Source organism: Nyctibius grandis, chromosome 21 (assembly GCF_013368605.1).
Source record: "Nyctibius grandis isolate bNycGra1 chromosome 21, bNycGra1.pri, whole genome shotgun sequence".
NCBI classification, from domain to species: domain Eukaryota; kingdom Metazoa; phylum Chordata; class Aves; order Nyctibiiformes; family Nyctibiidae; genus Nyctibius; species Nyctibius grandis.
In genome coordinates this window covers 4,509,931-4,533,546 of record NC_090678.1, presented here as the reverse complement: position 1 = coordinate 4,533,546, position 23,616 = coordinate 4,509,931, and the positions used below count along the sequence as shown (strand labels likewise).

At 46.7% G+C, this 23,616-nt stretch overlaps 1 protein-coding gene across 1 annotated transcript; it reads right to left on the bottom strand.

Moving 5' to 3' along the window:
- Positions 1 to 2,308: 2,308 nt before the first annotated feature.
- TNN (tenascin N) lies at positions 2,309 to 21,270 on the bottom strand. The gene is given in 12 exon segments (XM_068416791.1): positions 2,309 to 2,327; positions 2,766 to 3,461; positions 4,055 to 4,218; positions 4,907 to 5,074; positions 8,742 to 9,005; positions 10,459 to 10,506; positions 10,636 to 10,722; positions 13,275 to 13,535; positions 16,152 to 16,337; positions 17,231 to 17,494; positions 20,887 to 20,997; positions 21,000 to 21,270. Coding segments are annotated over 11 exon segments (1,971 nt in total). The 3' UTR covers positions 2,309 to 2,327; positions 2,766 to 3,314.
- Between the last annotated feature and the right edge of the window lie 2,346 nt (positions 21,271 to 23,616).

The following is a 23,616-nucleotide window of genomic DNA, read 5'->3' as shown; positions in this document are numbered from 1 at the left end:
GGGAGAAAAAAAAAAACAATTTTTTTCAACATTTCTTTTTTAAAACAAAAATAAATGACTCTCAAACTGCAAACAAATGCCATGTCTCTAGCTCATAGTCATGTGTTTATTTTTCTGGGGAAATCTTTCTTGTATCTGTGCCCTGGTCCTAGATAAGACATGGGGAGAGCTCAGCGGGCAGAGGCTGTGCAGTCTCTGCTGCAGCCAGCTGTGCAGCTCAGAGAGAGGTTTTCTTAAAGAAACAGCTTAGCTTAATCAAGTTTAATGGCCTCGAGTTGTTAATGAACACAAGCCAAGCTCCTCTCCCCAAGGGCAAAAAGTAGGGGGAAGGAGAAAAGCAAAGCAGTTTCTGCACTGCGGGAGGTGGGCTGCAGAGGGGTGTTTTCCCTGCAGAGGGTCAGCAGCACAGAAGTAGTTAACCCCAGTTGGTTTTGCTCAGACAAGTATTTCACGGTGTCTGCAGCTTCTGGCAGCCGTCTGCGTTGGGCACAGCCTTCCCAAATCGTGCACCACTGAGCTCTCCCTTCACTAGGACGAAAATAAATCTGCCACTCACCTGGGCAATGCACCACAGAGCTGGGGCTCTGGAGGAGACTGGTGGGAGACGATGTGCAGGACTGCAGTGACGAGCGGCTAGAAATGGCAGAGACACGCTTTTGGGGGAAGGAATGGGCAGCACACAGCTCGCTTCTCTGCAGACGGCAGCCCTGCACGCCGTATTCAGGGCCGGGCACTCTTGGGTAGCGTGGGCTGCAGATGGAAGGGCAGGTTCCTGGGCTCTAGGGTAGAAAAAGGCAGGGGCTGAGGTGAAGCTGAGTGTCCTGGAGCAGTCCAGGGATTGAGGGGATGCAAAAATTTCCCCCGCAGGCCCCTGAAACCCCACAAGGGGGGGGAATGGGATCTTCACTGACTCTTATTTGTTCAGCCAACAAAGCCTAGAGCAGTGACTAGAAGTAACATTGCAAGTGCCCAGCACAATAAAACTCTCCTGCCTTCTCTCCAAATCACACCATTCAGAGTGCAACACCTCTGGGAAGAGGCATGCCTTCTCCCTCCTCCTCCTCCTCCTGGGTCAGTGCTGGGACAGTGGGGAGGTGGGTGAAGAATCCACCACCTCTCCCCCTGCAGCAGCATTTCACTGAGGTCCCCCCCAGCAGCACTGGTTGTGCTGCACCCCAGAGGTACAACAGATAGGTCCTGGGGCCCAGCAATGGGACGGTCCCCATTGACACAGTAATGCCAAGGCAGAGAGGACCTGTCTGGGATTCAAATTCTGCCCCTGGACATGTTGCAAACCTCGCTGGCTGTAAAATTTAAGCAATCTCAGGGCAAGGCAGAGGTTTCTAGAATCTGTTTTGGCCCTGCGGCATCACCGTTGCAGGGCTGGGTATTGCAGCAAAACGAAGGTAGTTAGAGGATATGAAATTTTTATGGGACTACCCCAACCAGCCTGAGCCTTGAAACCAGAACAGCCAGTTCCTGAAGGCAAACAAACTGCACTATCTGCGCAGTCCCAGCTTCTAAAGCTGTAGCACAGACTGGTTAACCCCAAAAAGGTCTTTGCACAGAGGCCAGCCGGATACAGGGAAGCTTCTCCTGCACTAGCATGAGGAGATGATGCCATCCTGTGGCTGCTGTGAAACAGTGACTTCCCACAACGGCTTTGCAGCAGCCACCGCTTTGACTGCCCTTCCTGGTGAAAGAGGGGCCCATAATTAGGAGGGACAAGTAAACCCTCCTCAGAAACTGCAAATAATGCATCTCATTTGCCTTTATCTCTGAAACACAAAGCTCATACCGCTTAAGAGTGTATTCCCTGCTCTCAGGTAAGATTCAGCTTTAGAAGGGGATCGTGTTTTGCCTCAGCACAGGGAAGAGCTAATGGCCACAATCATGCTTGCTCTTTTTTAGAACATATACTTACTTTCAGAGCAGCTGTGTGTGAGGCTAGTCCTCCGACAGTTCCCTTCAGTCATCTTCCTCAAGTCTACACTGTGCTCTTCAACTGAATGACATAGTGAAACCCGTCCTTGCCTACAGACAAGTGGGAAACAGGGAGAAATAACTTCACCACAGTAAAGAACCTGTGTTCTTCTCTCATGCTCTTAGCACAGAGCCTGCAAAACACTTCAAGTGCAACTTTCCTTTCCTCTCCTCCCTCCATTAGTCTCCTCCTCCCCCCAGACCGGGGCCTGGATATCCTAACACAGCTCAGATGAGTCTTTGCCTGCCCACCCATGCAAGTGGCAGAGCCCTGAAAGTACTATGAAGAATTTAGTACTCACCTTTGAGAGACGACCCTCTAGCTAGCTCTCCTCAGGCAGGTCCTAGCAACCACAGATCAGTTAATTGCTCTGCAGTATTAAGTCACAGAGAGATCACACAGTCCCCATCCCTGTTTTGGAGCAAAGACCTGATTTTCACAGCCCCTGGGTGTTGCTCAATCTCCATAAAGAAGGCTTAGTTTAAATGGGAAGAAAAATAATTCTGCCACCCAAAGCAAAGAAGACAGAAATATTTTAAGAGCTCTTTCATTTGCAATTTTATTACTTCCCCCGAAGTCCAGGAAGGATTCTTTAAAATGTATCACTCAGCTTAGCACTGGGATAGAAAAGGCCATTAAGATATAAAACAATCATGTTCCAATCTGCTCAGACAAGGAAGCCTTTGAGCAAGCATCATTTGGTGAGCTCATACTTCTTCCCTGGCTGTAGCTGGTGGTCCAGAATTTTAATATCTGCTCAGGGAAAGAAAATAAAACTCACCTTTCAACATTTCCCAAAACGCAGATCTTTGACTGCGGGAAGAGCAGGGAATGTGCCCCAGATGATGACGGGAAAGGAAAAGAGGACCACAGACCAGGACAGGGACAGTCTCAGGAATGCTCTCTCTGATGTCAGTTAGGGGGCGATTATTTTTTAGTAGGTTCAAATTTTAATTTTTTCAAGTCTGAAGTGGATGGTACCAGAGAAGGACAGAATTAAGAGGAGTCAGCAGCCTGGGTTCTCAGAAAGAACAGCATGTGTTAAAGCTTGTTTTACGTAAAGTTCATAGGAGTTGCATATACTGGATCAAGCAGATCTTGCCAACCAAGGGAGCTACAAGTGGGGTGCTCCCCACAAGCCCCCCCTCCCAGTCTCTGACAGATCACCCATCAGGAGCTCCAAAAGCAGGCTGGGCTGCAGACCCAGAGGTCTCTGGGTGCACGTTGGTCAGCGATTGCCTCCAATGTATGAGAGAAAGCTGTCTGAATCTAACTTTGTTAAGAAATGCTGAATCATTATCTTTGGGTACTGTCCTGCACAGAGTTCGATTTAAGCCCTGATCATCTTCCTCTTCCCTGATAGAGACCTCTTCTTCCTACCCAGGATTGGCTCATTACTGGAAGACTGAGAACAGATCTTCATCTCAGTAAAAGGGATGGAGAATTCATGGCCTTTCCATGGCTCCCAGTTAACGCCCTGGGAAAAGACCAAGGAATTTCTTTTACTAAAGCACCCAGACTAGGTGTTAGGAGTCTGCCACAGCCCCCCTCTTATACCATTTAACCCTCCAATAAACAGAGACACTACTGTTCACCAGATTTTGACTGTCATTGTAATCAATCTGCCAGACACTCCTAATATTAACCAAATCTCTATTCAGTCTGGAACACAACAGGACTGAGCCCTCGAGCCCAAAATAAGCCTGTACAATAAGATGCGCACCAAGGCATGCACTGAAAGCCAAGGTATAGGCTACATGAGACAGTGAGCCAGAATCCCAGTGTGGCTCCTGGAGATCGTTCTTTTATGTGTTCCCCTCAGAAATCAAGACAGCTCCACCTCAAGTATCTCTGCCCACAAGAATCAGGGGGCCAGGAGCTCAAGTCCTGTGGATCCAGGCAAGACAAAGTAAGAGCTGGAAGTTTCCTTATGGATCGTTTTCTTTTCAAATGAAATAAGTTAGTATAGCCTGGGCAATCTCTTCTGCTCCAAGGAGAGACATCCCCCCCTATGTGTTTTCTCAAGGCTAGGGAGAAGACCTAACCACCACGCAGAGCTCTGCCACTCACCTCGCTGTGCTTGCTCTCCCCATATTTCCCATTGAGGTTGGCCAAGTGGCAGTTCTTGTACCACCATGCACCGTGGTGTGTCAGAGCACAGTTGCTGAGAGCCACATCATTGTCTCTGTCCCACGTTGTGAACTTCCAGCCGTTGTGGTAGGTCATTGCATCCCCTATGGGAAGGGATGAAAGACACAAGTAGGAGTAAGAGACTATGGTTGCTCAGCCTGAGGGCTTATACAGCCTTCAGGCAGGACAGAGCAGGCCTGTCAGGGGAAAAGCAACAGCACAGGATGGGTCTGGACAGTAATTTCTAAAGGGCTGCTATCAGAGGGCATGTCCAATGGTTGGATCCCCCCAGTTGAAGATCTAAACCCTATGGCAAGGAGATTAAAGGATAAGTGGAAGACTATGGACACAATGGCAATGGTAAGGATTCACCAGTGGCAGAAGCCAGCACCAGGATGGCTACTGCCTTTGAGCAAACTCCCATCCTGAACAAAAGCCACTTTCTTTGCACTGCTCATCTGGGGAGCCCCAGAATTTGCTCCCCCATCAGCACAGGTTACCTCATGGAAATGCTTCCCAGTCTGCCTTTCCACCTGGTGTTTCACTGGGTTACAGACCCCTCTCTTCCCCATGAAAAAGCAACTCATTCTACCATCTTCAGCAGGAGATGGGCCTGTGGGCACGCTCTCCTCAGTCTTCTTAGGAAGTACAGACTTCTCTCCTCAAAGAGAATCACATCTGATCTAACCTGACCTAAAGAGCTCCCACACCATTGGCAAAACAAACACACAGGTCTCAACATTTGCTTCCCTGTGCGAAGCAGAGACAGCACAAGTATGAGGCGCTCCTCACCAGCATTGCCTCTGTAATTCCTCGCAGACAGCCTGTATCTGTCCCTGCTTGAGGCAACCTGGAAGAAGTCATAGGCAGCATAGACAGATTCACTGGCTGTCCGCAAATCCACCCGGAGCTCATGGCGGATGGGGCTGCTGCTTGTGAGATTGTGCAGCTTGTCAAGACCTAGAAGAAAAAAAAAGAATTACTCTTAAAAGGGAAAAGCCTCTTCACCTTTGCAGTCCTAGACTCTCACCCTGTGGCCATTTCGGTTAAATCAGCTATTTCCTGACTCCTTCCTTCCCTGCTTGATGCTGTCGTGACATTTGGCCAAGTTTATGCTGTCTTATCTCATTTTCTGGCAAGAGACAGCAGTATCAGAAAAAAACAAACAGCCTAAACCAGCACAAGACTGGCTGTAGTGCAACATTATTTTTCCCAGAACATTTAAAGACTCTTGCTCCAAAGACCGTGACCTATTCAGTGCTGGATTCTCTGGTCCACGCAGAGTTCTCTAACAGAACAAGACAGACAAAAAATGACTGAGTACACCAAGTTTTGTGCAGTATCCTGGACTTTGCATTTTCATAAATGCAATTTCTTTATTTCTCCTCTTATATGAACATACAAGCATGAAATAAACTTTCCCAGAGTTTGGTTTGTGCTGGGACTGCTCCAAAGCCTGAAGATGTCAGTGGAAAGACTTAGTGGGCCTTTAGAGATCCCTCAACTGTTTCTTGTAGAGTTCAGACAGGCACATTCACTGTAAATCCTCAAGACATGGAGTTCACCTCCTTGAAAGATTTGGGGCAAGGTCTCAAGAAACACTGTCAGGACACTGAGGACACTCTGTCCCTGGTGAGTGCTACCCTTCCAGGTTATTACCTGGAATTATTCAAGTTAGGAAAGAGAAATGAAGAAGCAAGCACGTTCTCTGCACCTGGAGATCTGTTGGGAAGAGGCGCTCCACTGTCACAAGTCCCTCCACAGCTTCTACTCATGAGAGTAGCACATCTCCTTTCTTAAGCTCTCCCTCCCTGACCCATAGATAGCATAGATTCCCCCTTAAAATTGTTTTTCTGTGGTCCATATACCCACAAGACCCAAATTGCAGAGCCCATAATCATAGGGGTGATTTCAGTGGGGTCTGCACTGAAAGACCTCTGCAGGGCTGAGGAATTCACTGTACCTTGCTTGTGCCATCTCAACCCTGGTAAGTCAGATTGTAGCCATCAATCTGTGCTGCAGGAGGAGTCCAGGTAACTACACCAGTAGAATGAGTCACATCTGATACACAGAGGTTCTTGGGAGGATCAATCTCTGTTGAAAAGGAAAATTGAAGTCCCATTGCATAAACCAAAGACAGCAACTGCAGTGCAGGGCTTGGGCTGAGTTTTCAATGCCTGATCCTGTTAACTGGGAACTACTGAAGTCTCCCAGTGACCTTTACAGCTAGGAAGAAGCAGCAGAAGCCTAGATCAAACATGGCTACAGATCTGGTTTGGGATGTTTTGTGAGCCCTGCAATTGGGCTCAACTGTACAGGGACCAAGGAGCTCCTGACACGTCTGCCTGAGAAGTCTCCATCAGGCCCATCTCTGAGGAGCCTTCACAGATCGGTCTGGTTTGGGCTCTATGCCCCAGTCCTGGAGCACGGCCCTAGTGTGGCCTGCTGAGAGCCCCTACCCCTTGTTTCCCTACAGCAGATGAAGGATGACTTCACAGGCTTTATTGTTGTCACGCTTCAGCCTTCTTTAGTAGACGCAGGAATACAAAGAAACCCATAGCTTTATAGTTTAGTCTGTGCTGTGTATGGGACACCAGCTCCCTCAATGACATCAAAGGCTTAGCCAGACTTTCCCTGTGCAGGCAGACTGCCCAAGTTCAGCATGAGGAGGACAGAATTATTTTTAAGCAATGCAAGTTCACAGCAGATGTCAAAAAGCATCTGTCTTACGAGATACCCACAGCAGGGCTGCAGGGCTTCCCTCAGGATAAAAGCAATGGAAGAAGCCTCTCCCTAATTTTCATCCTGTGCTTGCTATATTCTGGTGTTTTGGGAAGATCTTAAGGAAAACAATTCAAGGAATAAGGTTTGTCTGGCCTTCCAAGTTTTAGAGAGAAGGTTCCTGGTGACCAATGCTGGCCTTCAAGGAAGAGTGCTCCAACCCTAAAGTAAATCTGAGTTTATAGCAAACTATAACTGAATAATTCATCTCAATTCCCTGCTCTTCCACAGACCTCCCTGGGGTACTACGGGCATGTCACTTAACTTGTCCGTTGATTCAGTTCTTCTTCATATAAACCAGGCAACACTTCCTAGACCTTGAAGAGTACTATGAGGATAATCATAACAATTATAACACATCAGTGAAATATTACAGTTGTGAAAAGGCCATGGAGGAAGATAAGGCCAAGCTATGTCTGTCTTATATAAATGAGTGGAGCAGTGTGGCTGCTCCCAGGAAATACTGCACTCCTTGTGTATAGGGTTACCACTTAGATACAGAGGCAGAGAAGAAGAAACCAAAACACCAAATGTAAGGAGAAAACAGGGACAGGAACACCAACATTCACACAGCATGTTGTTTAAAACAAGAGCCATTCATTATAACTGAAAACCACCTTTCACTAGGCTCCTGAATTAAGCATTAGTTCATTATCCAATGAACTCCTGCTTCATTTGGGGGACAGCTAACCAACTGCTTTAAATAAAAGGACACAGAAATCTCAAGAGTAGCTCATTACATGTGTACCTCCCGCTGGACAGAAGAGGGAGCTCAAAGGTACCAGATCCATCAGCAGAAGCAAAGGATGGGAAGGGCAGCCTCAGAGAGTCCTACAGTGTCACAGCACTTAAAGGTTTGTCAGCAGTTTCCTTGGGTGCAGGAGATTACTGCAGAACAGCTCCCTGCCACAGCTGGTTTGAATGCTAGGGAATAATCAGCCATCACCCTGAGACAGAGGGGTTTTTTTTTTTCCCCTCAGGAGTTGTATTATTTTAGCAGTTATATTTTGGAAATATAACATTAAAAAAAAAAAAAAGAGAGTACTTTTTTTGTGCAGATATTTCAAAAATATCCCTACTAATGCTAAATGCATTCCCTCTCCCAGCAGTTTCACTTCATGTGAAGTTTCCAGGTGTTTCCATTTTCATTCCAGTTCAAAAAAATAACATTTCAATTTGCTGAAACTCTCCTTGCACTTCCATTCGCAGACAGGTTTAGTCTTTTGGCCTCAAGAGATCTCCATTGTCCTCACAGCTGCCCTCCACCTCTGTAAGCACTGGCTTGGCACCTTGCCCTAAATCCAGGCTGCCACTGCTCATCCCACACCAGCTTGATTCATAAACTAAGAAAGAATACATTAGCAAGGCCAGTGGGTGTGGAGTGACCCTGAAACGTTCCCAGTACACCATAACCCTTAGGGCTGACTGAACAGGACAGATTTAAGCCTGCTTGGCAGTCTCCTAGGACCAGTTTAAGGTCATGAGTCAAAGGGCAGGCCATTATTTTTAACCGTCCCTGATTCTAAAACAGTTTAACTTTGGTTGTTAAACCTCTGTTATTGTCAGGCTTGATAACAGCACACGAAGCACCGCACGCTTTTGTTTAAGGACTAGGGAAATAAGCTGGGTACCATCCACTGTTGATACTCCTGTATTACAACATCTGCCTCTTCTATAATAGTAGTCTCTGTTATGGCAGTCTACACTCACACACTCAAATGCCCAGAAGGGGTTTACCACCATAGATCTTCATTACCCACCAATGCAGAGAGAGATGATGAAATGTAAAATAACGAGGGAGTAGGGTCCTTCTACCCCATTTCACTTCCCTCCTGCCCACAGTTACCTGTCAGCGTGTCAATGCTCACTCTCTTGCTCTGCTTGCTTCCCAGCTCTGCCCAGAGATGGATGGTGTATTTCATGCCTGGTTTCAGTCCTGTCAGGGTGGTAATGCTCCTGTCCTTCCCCACTTCTATTTCCTTGGGGTCCCCTTCAGCAGAAGTGTAGCTCACCATATACCTGTCTACGTGAGCTTGGACGCTATCCCAGGAGATTGTGGCCGAGTCCTCTGTCACTCGGTTAGTTACCAGGTTCTTTGGACTGTCCATTTCTAAGAAATAAAGTGCAGAGTAGAAAGTGTGGGTGACTAAAAGGCACACGTGTTCACCTTAAAACTTTTGCTTTCTAAAGCCCCGTGATCCTACCCTCAGGAAGCACAGGATGACATGGACTAACTCATCTGTAGCTTTACTGGGTCGCAGCAACTAATCACTGCGCTTGCTACTGACAATGCAGAGCTGGAGTAAGTCAAGGTAAGGTGCTGAGGCACAGCCATCTTCAGACAGAGGCCTCAGGAGTAAAATATTAAGTGGAGATACAGGTAAGAATTACTGTGCAGAAGGTGGTCCAACAAATTTAAGTTTCATATGAATTTAGGTCTGACACAACCTCAAGACACATCCATTAGACCAGCTATTTGGGAGCATGCGTGGCCCCGGAGTCCTGGCCAACACCAGGTACACTGAGGCAAAGAAAAAGATGTGAGAGACTGAGGCAGCACCAACATTCTGCTCCCCTTTATCAGCCTCCCCCACAAATATCTCCTTTTGAGCTGTAAGGTGCCAGCAAGGTGTAACACTTCTCTACAGTATGACTGAGGGAAGAAGGCCTTGGCAAAAGAGGTGGTCAAAGGAGAACATAATCATAGCTAATTCACCATGTCAGGCCACATCCCTCCTTCCATAGCTGCAAAGTCATGAGCCAAAATTTCCACAGGTCGCTCATGAGAGTGTGCCTGCCCTCTTGCTCTGCTTGCTTCCTTTCCTTGCCCACACCCAGATGATGTACACCATGTCTGGCTTCAAACTAATCAGGATAGCAAGACCCATGTCCTACCCCATCCCTCCCTCATTCTCAGGAAACACCATCAGTGTCCTCTCCCAATCAGTCAGTGTCCAGCCTAGCTAAGCAGCCAACTTCTGCAAGCAAAAGCCTGGACTATAGAAAGTGAATTACTGGCAGTTAAGAGACTTTTTCTGGGCTCAAACTATTTGCTACCCTTTTGTGTTGTGAAAGAAGATGACAAAAACAGGAGTGTTTCCTTCTAAGTCTTGATTTGTTGATAAAAACCATTCTTATCAGTGGCAGTAGTTGAACTATCCTAAGTTAAGCAGGGTTCAACAGCAGTAGTGTATACTGTGGGGCAGAGCTCAGCCACACCTGCAGAGCTTAGCATGAAGACCAAAAACAGCAGGCAAATCTAATAAGTGAGGACCACAGTGCTTTAGCAAAGTGCTGTGAAGCTCACACTGGGCTGAGAGTTTCTGAACAAGCAGAGCAGTCATTAGTTCCTAAAAGTTCTCTAGACTTGGCAGGAGGCACCATCTCTATCTGAAGCTTGAAGGTGCCTCTGGCATGGACATCCCCACATCACAGGTGACCACAAGACAAACTGCTGCCTAGTATATGCTCTGCAACAAGCCAGAAGAAAACAGGACAGATATTGAGAGCAACTCCACAACACAGTGTCCTGTAGAACCACCACAAAGATTCTCCTGGAATACCTGTCACTGCCTCAGTGCTGATCCTCTTGCTCTGCCGGGCTCCCTTCTCTGCCCAGAGGTAGATGACATGTTCAGTGCCAGGTTTCAGCCCTGTCAGAGTCGTGGTAGTCTTGTTCTTCCCCACTTCCATCTCCTCTGTGTCACCATCAGCAGAGGTGTAGTTCACCATGTACCTACCTGTGAGAGCCTGGACCCTGTCCCAGGAGACGGCAGCTGTGTCCTCTGTCACTTGGTCAGTCACCAGGTGAGCCGGGTTGTCGATTTCTGCAGAGACAGTTAAAAGCAAAACACACAGGCTGTCACAGTCAGGCTGTACTGTGACACTGTGACACTCCTTCCCCTCAAGGGCCTTGCCAGTTTCTTACTTTTTAAAGTCCTATTTCCCATCACACACCGACTGGACTCACAAAGCTGGGAGGTATCAAGGTCTGAGGTGATTTGACTGGGGTCTGTCTTTAATCCTTATAGAAGCCTTACAAGGGAACAGCGCAGCTAGTCCTGACCTGGACAGAAGAAAGCCCTTGCAAAGCAAGATATTCTGCTTTCTTGTTTTCTCATGGTCACAAGCCTCTGAAGCTCACGTAGATGCCATCTGTCCAGGAAGTGAGAGAACAACCAAAGCTTTTTTGTTAAGAGACCATGATAACCCAGGTACACATTTACTCATCTTCCTTCAGCAAGTCCCTGACCTAGAGCACGGCTCTTGTGAACACCTGCAACAGCTTGCAATCGATTCAGACATTCAGCTTTACCATGCTGTTATAAATCAGTAACCCTCACACTGGGCAGATCACTACACCTTCTTAACCGGGACTGACTGCACTGGGGAAAAATCCTGGTAAGAACAACTGAGGAACAAAGATTAATCCTCCTATTGCAAGAAAAGGCACCCTGCGGGCTGTTAATCTCTCTGCACTTCAATTTCTTCATCTGCAAAAAGGAACTGAGCATTGTTTAAAAACAGACTGGACATGGCACTTAGTGCCATGGTCTAGTTGACATGGTGGTGTCAGGGCAATGGTTGGACTCGATGAGCCCAGAGGGCTCTTCCAACCTGATTGATTCTGTGATTTTCCTATTCCATGATGAAGAAGAAACAAATTAACCAACTAAAATAAAACAAGACTATACAAATACATAAAAGACACTGCTGCAAAGGCTTCATTTTCACTTTCAATCTCCTGCCATTATCACAATCCTTCCCTTGCCCTTCTCACAGACAGAAACACCACGCCAGGCTTCGCAAGCTTTATGTCACAAGCACAAAGCAGCCTGCAGGAATGTGGCCTTCAAGGAGAGCCCAACAGCCCACAACCTATACAGAGTGCATGGGGCTTTGCAGTGTTGTTTTTTTTTTTTCCCCCTCACTGAACTGCTAAATACATCTCAGCAGCCTGAGCAATGAAGGACTTGCAGATGCCTCCCAAATTATTGGAACAGCATTTCTTATTCTGCTGAAGGCTGTAAACTCCAGGGCACAAATATACAACCACCTGATGGCCACACTGTAATTTACCACACACCAGCTTAGCTGCACTACAATTCACCACACATTAGCTATAGTAAAAGTTGTGATTTTACACCTGTGTGTACTAATCTCACCTCTTTCCCAAGATGAAAATATATTACTTCTCATTTTAACAAAAGATGCTGGGGCTCATTTGTGTCACCCTAGAGCAGCGCACACTGGGAACATGTCTTTGAATAACCACAGCTCAGCTAGTTAGCAGTATAAGATGCTCACCTGTGGCAAGAAAATCAAGTGAATGATTTTCTTGTGTGATATGAAAATCAAGTTTGTTCTTTAGTTATAATTGCATTGCAGCTAGGTACGGGCTGTGCCTGTATGCTCCTTAACTCCCTGGGTGGCCAGGAGCTCCCCAGTCAGTCACCTCTATCAGTGACAACACAGGCTGGCTTGAGACAATGGACCACCTTGAAAGTAGGTGATTGACTGAGCTTCATAATTAAGCATCTGACTGATCCTTACCAATCCCTGGGGGGTACTTCTGGGTGGGAACTTCAGACAATCCTACAAATTCCCCGAGGCAGCTCCCATTGTGTCTGGTCCAATTGACACACTTAAATGTATTGGTTAACATCCTGAGCGGAGCATCCCAAACACTCCCCCTGATAATTTCTGCTGTAGAAGTGCAGATTGCACATAGATCAGACATTTGTAAATAGTCAGTAGAAACTGCTCCTGTACACACTGGCACAGCTGGCTGGATTATAAGAACTGAGCAAAACAGTGGTTCAAGGAGTTTCCCAATCCAGCTGCAGACCCTGCCGCAAGCACCCTTCCAGTGGAGACTCCCTGTCACCAAGGGACAGCGACCAAAGATCCCGTTCAGGAGATTTGATTCCCCACATGATTCTTACCTTATGCCATGATCCCAATAAATTTGGTTTTCCGTTTTAACACTCTGTCATAACTATCTGTGTAAAATGCATAGGAGTTGGGAAAGGCCACAACACTCACCCAAAGAAAAGCTTGGAGGTCGTTTATGGCATTTTAAAGGCAAGGCATGAATTACAAATTTCAACTATGAGGCTTTAGTTTTAGCTGTGCTTCATTGTTCTCTGTACTGATTGCAACTGGCGCCATCCCACAGGACCTGTCCATAACAGGACTCAAACCAGAATCTTCATGCTAAGCTGGAGACCTGTTCAGCCACACGTGTAAGAATGACATGAATTTTTTGCTTCACTAAAAACCTGTACAAAGCAGGAGAAGCTTTACTGAAACATGTAAAATTGATAAAGGAGTTTAAAATTCAAACTCGGCTCCCTCCACTGCTGCTGCTACAACCTACCTGTCACAGCTGTGGTGCTTGCCTTCTGGCTCCGCTGGGGTCCCTTCTCTGCCCAGATGTGGATGACATATTCCATGCCTGGCTTCAGATCCAGCAAGGTGATGTCATTTTCACTCCCCACCTCCATTTCCTTGGTGTCGCCATCAGATGAGGTGTATCACACCATGTACCTGTCTATGGGAGCCTCAGCTTTATTCCATGAGACAGTGGCTGTATCCTCTGTCACTCGGTCCATTGCCACATTGGTTGGGCTATCAACTCCTGAGAGAACATTTCAAAGTGCAGGATTAGGAAGCTTCAGCTGAATTAAACCACTACAGTACCTGTCACGGCATGTGCACGTTTACTTCATTTCTACATTGCTGCTTTGGCCAGCTAAAACACAGAGTCACCTGGATTCCCCCCTACAGCCTCTCAAGAAAGGAACACACGCATGAGAAACCAGCATGGTCAGACTGGGGAGAAAGCAGGACTGTTCTACCATTTAGGTGAAACTTTCCACTTTTTTCTGCAGGAAGGGCTTACAGCCTACCTGCCCCACCTTCCATGGGTGCCTACTTGAGGATTACCTTCTTGCCCTCCTCACAGCACTGAGTACAGGCCCCATCCTTTCTCTGCCTCTGCTGTCAGCCATTTGTTGCTCTTCCCTTTCTGCCCACCCTGCAGACCTGTCTCTCAGACTCCCCCAAGGCTTCTGCTATTTTAGGTGATGAATCAGAGTTTAGTGGTAGCTCTTGCAATAGCTGGTATTTGTCTTAGATGCAGCTCCAAAATTCCAGGGGTTACATAAGAATATGAGCAGGATTACTCATTGTGGACTTTTTTTTTTCCTTTTTAAGAAGTTTTGCAGCTCCCATGTGTGTGAAGAACAGCTTGAAAACACAAGCCAAGGTGTTCCAAATAACCAGAATCTACCCAGGGAAGAGCAGCCTTACAATGGCAGTGTGGAGGTTGTAGGTTTTGTTGCTTTAAATCAATTTTCTTTTAATGGAATAATTTACAAGACAACCTCAGGAATGCCAGGCCTGATTTGGGATTTTTCAGCCTTCGGATGCAGCACGCCTACCCTCTTGTAAGAGAGCTGAATTTCAGAGTTTGCGGAATCTTGCAGGTAGAATGAGAGTTCAAAGATCTTCAAGCTCTCCTTTGCAATATAATAGCTCAAAAATATTCTGCCATTTTTTTTTAAGAGCTTGAAGCGTCAATGAACCAACAGAGTTTCCAGATCTGCTTTAACATTGAGGCCAGGCCAGGCCAGGCTGCCAGTTACAGGAAAACTAACAGTTAAGTAACAGTAGCACCTGCCAGGCCTTCTGAGCTGTACTGAGCACACAGTCGGAGCAGAAGTCAGCTTCAAGATGCTTCTGTACTGTCCCCGTGCTGGAGATGACTACACCTGACTCAGGCTCTGTTACAAGATAAAGCAGTCCAAAGCTTCAACCTCTAAGGGCCAGAAAGTAGCTGAAGCCTCCACTTCACACGTAAGAGGCAAAGACTCAAGCGACCACAGCAATGCCAGGGCCATGCCACTGTGCAGCCCACTGGACAAGCACAACGTCACCTCCACAGGGGCAGGTGTATCAGCCCACACAGCCAGCTGGGACTAGAGCCCCCATGGAAATGCCAGCCTGGCAATGGTGTGCTAACCTGCTCCTCAGTCCAACCATTCTGTTCAGTCTGGTAAACAGAAAAATAATGCTGGAGCCAGGCAATACAGAAAGGAAGAAGAACTTATCCTCTTCCTTATTGCTCCTGGGCTCAGAGACCAGACAAATCATCATTAGATAATAGCTGTGAGGCAGTTAGCGGCAGCTGCCCAGAGGATCCACGAGGAAGGGCCATATCCAGACCATAAATCATGTGTGCTATGTTTAAACAAGGTCATCCTGTCAGTGATCTAGTTAGGGGATTCCTGAACCAGAAAACTTTTGAGTTACTGCCGGACCTAGCTCTGAGCTCGTTTGAGGGTTGGTATTACACACAGAGGCCACCTTACTGTGCTTGTCCTGTGTCTGGCTGGAGCCATCAGTCACGTTAAGGGTGAAGTTACTGTAGGTTTAAAACCAAGGCGAAAGACTGAGCTAGGTTTAGTGTTTAATATACAGTGTAGACAAGCTTAAACAAGATACAAGCAGACCTGGTTGCATGTCGTGCATGAAGCAGCAGCCAACTCTGCACCTCTTGTGCTGCGATCCTGACAGATCTGTCCCCGACCCTGTAGTAACATCACTATCACAACAGGAGCTTTCCACATACCAGTCCTACCACTCACTGAGGATGGTTTCCCCTCTGTATTGTCTTTCGTGGGTATGACAGTGACTCTCATACTCTGTGCCAGGTTTCAGGCCCACAAAGAGCAAAAGGGAGTATTACCAACAATTAGGGAAGACAGTCATTTTTCTTAAAGAAAGCTATTTTGTTTAGATTGTCCAGTTCTAGGTTTGTAGCAGGGAAGAACCTAAAGTTTAGATTTTTGTCTAACTTCCTTTTGTCTTGAGAGTGCCTTGAGAGCACTTTTAGTCCAGGCTTGCCCGTAGGGCATACATTGACTATAGTAAGTGGGGATTTCCATAACATCAGTGTTACCAGCTCTGAAACAGAGAATATACTTTATTCCTAACAAGAACAGAATTAAAGCTGAATGAATATGCCTTGAAACTTGCTATCCACAGGGCGTAGAAGCTTTATCCCTGTGGAGACACACATTATTATGGGATAGGGGAACCCCAGTAGATCTCACCCTGGCCTACAGCAGGCATGAGGTGAAGGATGTGGCCATCCACACATGAGAGAAGAATTGTCTCGGGACTATGGTCTGACAGTCAATCCTTCCTGCCACTTCTCCCTGCCCAGTTTGAAATACCCAGAGGTACTCACCAGTCCTGATGTGTCTGCTCTTGGGGTCATTGCTTTTGGGCACCATGACCTGCTTCTCATCCATCTCCCCCAGGGATCTGAACTTCAGCTTGTAATAATCCACATCTGTTGGCGGGTTCTCCCAGTCTACTTCCAGGGAGTGCTCCAGCTCCTCCATCACCCAGATGGCACTGAGTGCAGACAGGACTGGGAAAGACAGGAGAGGGCAGTGAGGAAGCAGGATCAGCACCAAAAGGTGAACACAAGATAGGAAGTTGCTAAACAGCCCCTTTTCCTCCCCAGTCGCCTACTCTGAGACCTGAGACGTTTTCCTGAGCCAAACTGAAGAGTTAAGCAAGTAGAGCACAATCATGATTTCAACAGGCTTAGTTTTATCCATGGTAACACTCCAACTCAAGAGTTTCCCAGCTCTCAGCTCCCACCTGTTGTGTTAGAAGAAAAATGTCAAAATAACCCAACTTTTCACTGTTTTTGCCAAGTGCAGGCAGACAGCATGCTACCAGCTGCTAACAAAATGGCATTTCAGTTCTGTGGAGAGAACGTGTCAAATACGCAGTCTTTCTACACCCAGCCTCCTAACCTCAGTAGCATCAGGCTCAGTCAGTCCTGGGAAGAGACTATGAGGGAAACTTGCTGCTGCAGGCATGTTTGGCAAATTAGTACCTAGGAATGACATCCTGCCTACTTTAACGTTCCTTCTGCATCCAGTCGAACAGTGCATTATTCTTAATAACATGCTGGCCTTATCTCACACGCTCCCATTCCTGCTTCTTGCAGTAAGCAACGTTATGGATTCCCTAGAACTCAGGGGTGTCAATACAAGTAGGATTTGGACAAGATAAGAGGAGAGATGCGAAATTTGCACTACATTCAGCTGCAAAGATACATATCTGGAAACAGATTCTCTAGAAGAGAACACTGGCAAAAGAAATGCAGCTGAGACTGGGAGGAGAAAGTGCTCTCCAGCACTCAGACAGGATGTTACAAACCTGCAAGGCCAAACAATTCCCTTCACCCGTTTGACTCTAACTTTAAAGATCTGCAACTCCTGACTGAAGAAAAAGACTGCCTGCTCCTACCTGTACTTGCTTCTAGATTCTTGGGCTCACTAGCAATCCCCTTCTTCACATGACAAACCATGACGTTGTATGTGGTGCTGGGGCGGAGACCCACAATCTCATAGCTGAGCTGCTCTTTGGGCACATGGACTTGTTTCATCAATGTCTCATATCCTACTGGATAATAACTAATGAGGTAATTATCCACATCAATCATTTGATCCCAGCTGACAGCCAGAGAGCTCTCTGTGGAGTTCAGCAGCTGCAGGCTCTGAGGAGCAAGCACTAGAAGAGAAACATAGAAAAACATTGCAATGAGGATGATGTCTTGTCACATGGCCAAGAAATTTTTTCAACCCTATTTTGAATACAGAGAGAATGCAGAACTGGAAGTCCCGGTCTGTGGTCGTCTTGGATTTGTCCATTTCTTTCTGCCCAACAGCATATCATTAAATACAAATTAATACTGCAGTCGGTAACAAATACAATAATTTCCTGGACTCTTCTTTCCAGCTTCTATACCCACACTGGCATGAGGAAAACTCTCTCATAAAGCTGTCCCTTCCAATGCCTCTAGGAAGAAAAAGAAAAGCCAAAACCTTCTTTTCATATCACTGTCAGTTATTTTAAAATGTCAACAGGTCCCCAGAACCGGGGAACGCAGCTTCTCCATGGCAGAGGTAGAAAACTGAGCTTTTATACTGATGGAAAAGTACACTTGGTGCCTGGAGGAGACCTGGTCAAATCTGTGGCTCAGAATAAATTTCAGGACACCAACAGTGCCTTAACCTTTTTGCCACAAGACAGACAGCTCACCAGTATCTTGAAGCAGCCCTTGGAAGCAGTCAATGGAGAACATCTGTCAGAAAGTTTACCTGATTTTACCTACAAGTAAGCACATCATAAACTGATCATATCATCTACCAGCTGTATTTCATTAGCAAGGCACTGATAGCAAAACACAGATAGCAAGTGCCTGTGAAAAGGCATGCAGCAGCAACATTAGGTCAGATAACATCATGAGAGTCTTCTCACTTGAAAGGCAGCATTAATTCCCTTGTGCAATTCACAGATCTCACCAAATTCCACCCTCAATATGTGCATGCCATTGCTTTTGATAAAAACTTTGTACAACGTGCAAGAACATTCATCCTGCCTCTCCTTGGGATACAGGAGCTGGACTCAAATAATCCAGCCTGGCAGTGAAATAATAAAGAACCTGAATACATATGGTGTGGTTTATCCCTTGTCTAAGCATAGTTCAGAAGAGGATTTTATCTGCCTCTCTGAAGAGACGTGGCATAAGAAACCAGTGTCATCTGCTTAGGACAACCCCTAGGACACTTTGTGTTTAGGGGAAGGATGTTTTGACAAGGGGTTCTTGCAAAGGTGGTGACTCTCTAGCCCAGGGGAATTTATTTTTGCAATGTGTTTTATTGCTCTGCCCTGAGATGCACCAGAGCCATCTTCTCCAGACGACCAACCCAAGCACTTCAGGACTTAACAAAAAACAGTTCTGGTCAGGGGTGGGGAAGTGGCCCAGTGAAGGTGTGAAGGGGAAGAAGGTGCTGCCTGGACTTGGTAACCTTTGAAAACCTCCTCCTCTTGCTCTCTGACAGCAGACAGCCTCCTAGCCTGAAGAGAAAGGGTTCATCACATGCACAGCACTAATTGCTGAGGTGAATTAGGAGGATGGGTAGTTGTGGGCTGTGCCAGAGTCCATCTTGTGTTCTGCTTGCTCTCATCAGTCTCTCTCCATCAGGCAGCTTCTCCTCCAGAAGCAGGCTGAGGCGAGCAGGAAATGAGCTGCACATTTATAGATCCAGCGCTGGGCTGAGAGTCCACACAGGGGCTTGTTAGGAACCCTGGCTCCCTTGGGAACAGCATCTTTATTTTCCTTTCTGATTTCCTGGCTACAGCATCACCACACAGACTTCCTGGATAAACTAATATTGTGTCGAGATACCAAACAACCGTTTTTGTGGATACTTTTGTTTTAAACTGCTGGTTTATTCACCTTCAGATATCCCACAGTGCTGGTCTGGAGTGCCAGTAAACAAACTCCAGAAAGAGCAAAGGCACATACCTGCTGTTCAATATGTCCTTCTCCTCTAGTTCTCTTCCACAAGGAACTGCAAGACATTAATTCTACTGTTGCATGCTTGATAGTAACTTCTAGATGTTTGGACATTCCAATTACCACGGCAATATACAACAAAATACGTCATTTCATGATCTGAGACACATTAAAAACACAGCAATAATAATAATAATGAATAAATAACACCAGTGCTCAGTGTAAATCTCCCAGGATGCAGAAATCTAACCCAAATTGGAACACAAAAGGCAATTTGACACCTATGGAAGAAGAGCGGATACTGAGATGGGAACCATTTGCCTTTAGACTTAAACCAGTTTTTAAGCAGGAGTGGAGGTGTAGTGCTCAGGAACAGTAGCAAAATGCATTAACTCTGTAGCGCTTGCTCACTCAGATGCTCAGAGAGCAGAGGCCACTTCCACAGCTTGTAAAACACCTGCAGGTGTTGCGTAAGGAAGAGGATCCGAGGCTGGACCCAGCCAGCCCCTTGAGAGAGGCTGGCTGGGCAACAGTTCTCTGGAAGAATTGTTTCTGCTCTGGGAAAAACAATTCTGCTTACCACCTTTGTAAAGGTGCTGCCTCCTGAGCAGCAAAATGGACTAGTGACAGGAAAGAAGAGTGCTGGAGCTACAGAGAAAAATGTCTGAATAGCGTGGAAGGATGAGCGAAGTTTTGACGCAGAGCTCTTGTTGGGATGAAGAATTTGAGCTAATAATCTTTTAAATAAAAGGTGAGTCTCTAAGCAGACAGGTCAGGCCTGAGAGGGGAGGGATGATCCAGAGCAGAAAAGACCTGCCAGTAAGGTCACTGCAAACTCCTGCTGAGTGATACCTGGTGCTCAGCATGTGGCTGTTACCTGCTTCTTCACGAGGAGCCGTGAAAGATGGGACCAAGCAGGGATGTGCTCAGAAGGAAAGGCGGCTTCCAGGGTAAAAGGCTGAGTGCTGAAGCCTGGAGTATCCACTTGCACTCATAGGGAGATGATAGGTTTTTCAGAACAGGCACCAAGCCATCCAGCTTTAAGCAGAAACTGCTGGACACACCCCTCAAGGTCAGCTCAGTCAGGCCTCCTGAGGCAAATTCTACTGCCTTGTAACAAAGGAGCATAAGGGAGAGTTTCCCAAAGACCTCACTTCAAAGGGAGGTTATTTAAAGGATTTACACATCCTTTGTCTCGCAGGTTTTATCAAATTAACCTTATCAGCAAGCAGCGCACACCGCAGCAAACGTGATTTTACCTTCTATTGTCTCATTTGTATGGCAAGAGACAGACTCTGGGTCCCTCTTTAATTCCAGGCTCCGTACCCAGTTTTGCTCTCTCCTTCAGCTGCTACACACAGGCTGGTGCCAGCGCTACCTTTTACTGCGTTTCCACCTATCCCCAATTCAGAAATATTTTCCAGGCAATTCTCAAAGACAAAGACCAGTCAGCAATCCCTAGCCCAGCAGGAACTCCAAGAGCAACAGGGTGACCCCAGGCTTGGCTTTCCTACAGGATTAACCAAATGCTTATGGGAGGTAGAGAGGGAAACTCAGAATGAAAGAAAGAAGGGAGAAATATCTCAGAGGCATGTCTTACCCTGGGAGCAGTCAAGGCCAAAGAAGCCACCGTGCCAGTAGCACTCTCCTGTGTCACAGAACCCCTTGCCACTGCAGTCCTCTCCGATGAGCTCCTCGTAGCACTGGCAGCCCCTTTGGCTGTGTCACAGATCCCGTTGCCGCTGCAGTTCTCAGGACAGAGCTGCTGGCTCCAGTCCTTACCAAAGTAAGGCTCACCACAGATACACTTCCCACCGTCGCAGTGCCCATGGCCGCTGCAGTGGCTGGGGCAGGTGGGGTGGGAGCAGTCACTGCCCTCCCAGCCCTTGGCACACTTACAGCTGCAAGTCTCATAGAAGAAAGTCCCACGGCCACTGCAGTGTGAGACACTTGGCCAGAGCACCACCAGGATGCACAACAGCATGTGTGACACACAGATAAAATTAAAAAGAAATAAAGAAAGAGTTAGGAACTTACCAATGGACAGGTAGTGCAAAGATGTGTTCAAGGTCATTAAAGAGAAAGTGTAACTATCACTGGAAAATATGGGCTGAAAAAGACCTAAAGACATCACCTTGTCCATCTCCCCCAGGTCCAAGGAGGTACCAGCTCCACCCTTGCCTTTCCCAACACATTTGTCCGTAGTCAGCAGCAATACAGATTCCACAACCACCCTCCGACAGTCAATTAGAAAGTTCTCTCTCTCTTGACAAATGGATTCCAGTCCCCAGATCTCTGCAGTAAATAGGCTGTATCTGTGTCTTAGCCTGCACCCATGGCTAAACAATAAACACTTTTTCTCTCACCCAATGTCCCTTCCCCGACGAAGGGAATTGGAAAAGGAGGAAGACTCGTGGGTTTGAAGTTAAACAGATTTAATAAAATAAGGAAACCAATATCAATGACAACACAAAACACACAAAATTATACTTATCTACAGAGCACTGGCAAGTTGCTCCAGGAACAGCAGTCACTGGGGAAGAAGGAGAGGAGGAGAGCAAAAAGAACCCCACTTCTCCTCAGCAGCTTTCCCTTTTATAGTGAACTTGATGTTAATGATACAGAATACATCTGTGGGCCAGCCTGGGTCAACTGCCCTGGATTTAACTGCTAATGGCCCTGATCACCATGGCTGGCCACAAACAGAAACCAAATCCCAATGAAACCAGGACAACCTGGGGTGTAAGAACAGATACTGCAATTGTGACTTACCTTGGCTTCCCCCACAGCACTTCTGAGGGCTGCAAACTTCTCTCAGCTCTGCCACTTCTTTCTCAAGCTTCTTCATCCTTTCAAGCAGAGCCTTAACGTAGGTCAAAGTTTCACAGTCCCCTCTGGGTGCGTGCACATGGATGTTGTGCCTAAAGATGATATTCTGCTCTTCGTTTTCCTCGGCCTCGCCAGGATCTAGCTGCACCTCACGGTTGTCTTCATGCTGTAGTGGATCTGCCTCCACCTTGATCTGAGAGGACATGGGCAGGTCAATCTTGTAGGAGTGGTTGAAGGATATTCTTTGACCATCGCTGGTGAAGTTGTGAGGTGCAGGTTGTTGAACGGCAAATGTCTGAAGAGCACAGCACAGCAATACTCCCACTGGGAAGGCAAGCCAGCTCTGGAAATCCATCTGGTAGGCTTTCAGAGACAGCACTGACCCCTCAAACAGCACAGCTGCTTTCAAGAAGAGGACAAACATAGTAAGTGTGGTCCTAAAGGGTGTTTTCACGATTTTCTAAAAGACAAACTCTATTTTGCCCCGATTCAGTACTAGATTGGTTAGTACCTGGAAAAGAGCCACACTGGATGAGCTAGATACAAACTAGACCCCCCAACTAGGGGCTTTAAGTTTGCAGCTTTCAGATGAGACTTTGTATCATGGTCCATCACAATTATTAATTACGCCATAACACTTCTCATTCCCCTGCAGTTACAATCGACACTGTATCCGTCTCCTGGCTGTGATCTGGATTACTGATCACCTTTTTGGCCATGGTAATCTCCAGCAGCTCTCATGGTTTTCAACTGGAAGCTTGATAACTGTGCTGATGCCGTGTGCATGAAAAATTCAGAGAGCTAATCTCTCGGTACAAGAAGTTCAGGAGGTAGTTTTGCTCCCTTTACATGCATCACACCATGACATATCTTTCCCAGCACAGCTGCATTTCAGGCATGGGTGAAAATGTTCTCAGGAAGGTGTTGCACGGGATGCCAAGAGACAGTTTCTACAGGGACTAGAAGCGTAGGACTCTTTCTCAAGGAGGGAGATCAGCTAAGAGAAGCAGACCACAGAACCTGACCCAAGTTTCAGATCCAGCCTTAGAGTCCCCATCTCTGCTTCTGCCCACTGGAGACAGAGGAGTTTCTGTGGAGCTGAGGACATCTGCTCTGTAGAGGCAGGACAGAGATCCTCACCAGGCTCACAAACCCCTCACTTAAGTACAACTGTCCTGACAGAGAGCTGAAGCACCTGTCTTCAGCTTCAGGGTCTTGTGTTGATGACTTCAAAAAGGCCCTTTAGATTTAAATTATCAGGTTTTAGCCACTGGACCCAAATGATACATAAAATTAAACCCATCCTCTTCTTCTAGCACATAGCCTTTAATTGTCTCTGGACTGGGAAGAATTAAAACATTTCCTCCATTTGAAACTAAAGATTGGCATCTTGTGTGCCTGAACACTGGCTTCACTTGAGGGATTTCAAGTTTATTTTGCTTTGACTCAATTATCTGATTTGTTATCTCGGCATTGGCAAGGTTCATTTAGAAGCTACTAG